Source organism: Oncorhynchus mykiss, unplaced genomic scaffold, assembly GCF_013265735.2.
Source record: "Oncorhynchus mykiss isolate Arlee unplaced genomic scaffold, USDA_OmykA_1.1 un_scaffold_534, whole genome shotgun sequence".
In the NCBI taxonomy this organism is placed as follows: domain Eukaryota; kingdom Metazoa; phylum Chordata; class Actinopteri; order Salmoniformes; family Salmonidae; genus Oncorhynchus; species Oncorhynchus mykiss.
The window spans coordinates 46,220-48,974 of record NW_023493981.1 but is presented as its reverse complement, the minus strand read 5'-3'; the positions used below and the strand labels follow the sequence as shown (position 1 = coordinate 48,974).

General features: G+C 44.9%; 1 protein-coding gene across 1 annotated transcript; it reads right to left on the bottom strand.

The window, feature by feature from the left end:
* Window positions 1-1,047: 1,047 nt before the first annotated feature.
* LOC118959093 (keratin-associated protein 4-9-like) lies at window positions 1,048-1,764 on the bottom strand. Its single transcript, XM_036974406.1, has one exon. The coding sequence runs from the start codon at window positions 1,762-1,764 to the stop codon at window positions 1,048-1,050; it is 717 nt and encodes a 238-aa protein (XP_036830301.1).
* Between the last annotated feature and the right edge of the window lie 991 nt (window positions 1,765-2,755).

Genomic DNA, 2,755 nt, shown 5'->3' with positions numbered 1-2,755 from the left:
AGAGAGAGGGAGAGCAATTACAGAAAATAAAGAGTTACAGTCTCAATCAAAGAGACAGAGAGAGGAAAAAGAGAGAGAGAGAGATAAGACCAGAGAGAGAGAGAGAAGACGAGAGAGAGAGAGAGAAGACGAGAGAGAGAGAGGGAGAGGAGAAAGAGAGTGAGAAGGAGATGAGAGAGCGAGAGAAGGAAAGAGAGAGAGAGAGAAGACGAGAGAGAGAGAGGAGAAGGAAAGAGAGAGAGAAGATGAGAGCGAGAGAGGAGAAGGAAAGAGAGAGAAGGAGAGAGAGGAGAGAAGAGAGAGAGAAGGAGATGAGAGAGAGAGGAGAAGGAAAGAGAGAGAGAAGGAGAGAGAGGAGAGAAGAGAGAGAGAAGGAGAGAGAGAGAGACAGCAGTAGGCAGGTCGTCCTGGACGTGGTTCGTGATTCAGGACTGGAGTCAATAACACCACTATGACATAACCACACTCCACCATCATCATCATCCTCCTCCCATCCACAACCAAGCAGCAGCAGTAGACAGCTGGAGCTATCAAATCAAAGCCTGGGAGACTTCCTCTTTCAGATGGGTTTGAGATGGTGGGCTTTACACTCTCGTCTGGCTGCCAGGGATCTACTGCTGGGAATGAGACGTCACTTGAAGCCACTGCAACCTTATAAGGCAAGACTCTCTCTGCCAGAGTGGGGGAGGGAGGAGGCTGCTTTCAATTATCTGTGACAAAGACCAAATTAAGGCACCTGTCTTTTTCAGTATGGTTCGTTATAATATCGTTTCCTGGGATCACAATCAATGGGATGTGATTCAGATTCAGTCATAGTGAAGATATAGATGGGTTCATTGCAGGGAAATTAGATGAAGCATGGTATTTCATTCACATCCTTAGAAATGTAGGCCTAATATTTTGATTGTATGAATTATTGATCACGGGTCCACCGCTTCATATAGGGAGAATGCAAACTGTCCTCTCACATTGACTGGTTCTCAATCAATATCACCTGATTATGGGGGTGGACTGACCAGCCATGCGCGCGGGCGCACACACCAATATTTAGGGCTTTGAGGGTAATACTATTTTGGCTGCACTGGCCACACAGTTATGTGCCACACAGTTAGGTGCCACACAGTTATAGCCCACACAGTTATGTGTCACACAGTTATAGCCCACACAGTTATGTATCACACAGTTATAGCCCACACAGTTATGTGCTATACAGTTATGTATCACACAGTTATAGCCCACACAGTTATGTGCCACACAGTTATAGCCCACACAGTTATGTGCCACACAGTTATAGCCCACACAGTTATAGCCCACACAGTTATAGCCCACACAGTTATGTTCCACACAGTTATAGCCCATACAGTTATGTGCCACACAGTTATAGCCCACACAGTTATGTGCTATACAGTTATGTATCACACAGTTATAGCCCACACAGTTATGTGCCACACAGTTATAGCCCACACAGTTATAGCCCACACAGTTATAGCCCACACAGTTATGTTCCACACAGTTATAGCCCACACAGTTATGTTCCACACAGTTATAGCCCACACAGTTATGTTCCACACAGTTATAGCCCACACAGTTATAGCCCACACAGTTATAGCCCACACAGTTATAGCCCACACAGTTATAGCCCATACAGTTATGTTCCACACAGTTATAGCCCATACAGTTATGTTCCACACAGTTATAGCCCACACAGTTATAGCCCACACAGTTATAGCCCACACAGTTATAGCCCACACAGTTATAGCCCATACAGTTATGTTCCACACAGTTATAGCCCACACAGTTATAGCCCACACAGTTATAGCCCACACAGTTATAGCCCACACAGTTATAGCTCACACAGTTATAGCTCACACAGTTATAGCCCACACAGTTATGTGCCACACAGTTATAGCCCACACAGTTGTGTCACACAGTTATAGCCCACACAGTTATAGCCCACACAGTTATAGCCCACACAGTTATAGCCCACACAGTTATGTGCCACACAGTTATGTGCCACACAGTTATAGCCCACACAGTTATGTGCCACACAGTTATAGCCCACACAGTTATGTGCCACACAGTTATGTGCCACATTGTTATGTGCCACACAGTTATAGCCCACACAGTTATATGCCACACAGTTATAGCTCACACAGTTATAGCCCACACAGTTGTGTCACACAGTTATAGCCCACACAGTTATGTGTCACACAGTTATAGCCCACACAGTTATAGCCCACACAGTTATGGGTCACACAGTTATAGCCCACACAGTTATGTGTCACACAGTTATAGCCCACACAGTTATAGCCCACACAGTTATGTGTCACACAGTTATAGCCCACACAGTTATGTGTCACACAGTTATAGCCCACACAGTTATGTGTCACACAGTTATATCCCACACAGTTATGTGTCACACAGTTATAGCTCACACAGTTATGTGTCACACAGTTATGTGCCACCCAGGCAGTACCTGCAAAACAGGTGAGGTGGCCGTACAACTGCCATCGTGCCAACTGGCATGGAGTAATGCCATGATGAAAACTGACATGGTGTCACACTGAATCTATGAACGTGAGGGTTTTTATACTCGTATCCAGATAAGGGTGAAAAACAATTTGTTACGCATGCTTTCTAATGTGGAACACCTGAACTGAAGCATTTTTAAAGTGTGAAAAGAATGTTTGAGTAACATTTCAAATAATATACAACATCACCACTCAAACATCCAGCACTCATCTTCCCGATCACC

Bases quoted from the DNA above. Each gene is read 5' to 3' on its own strand.
- LOC118959093 (XM_036974406.1), bottom strand. From the start codon at position 1,764: ATGGGCTATAACTGTGTGGGCTATAACTGTGTGGGCTATAACTGTGTG.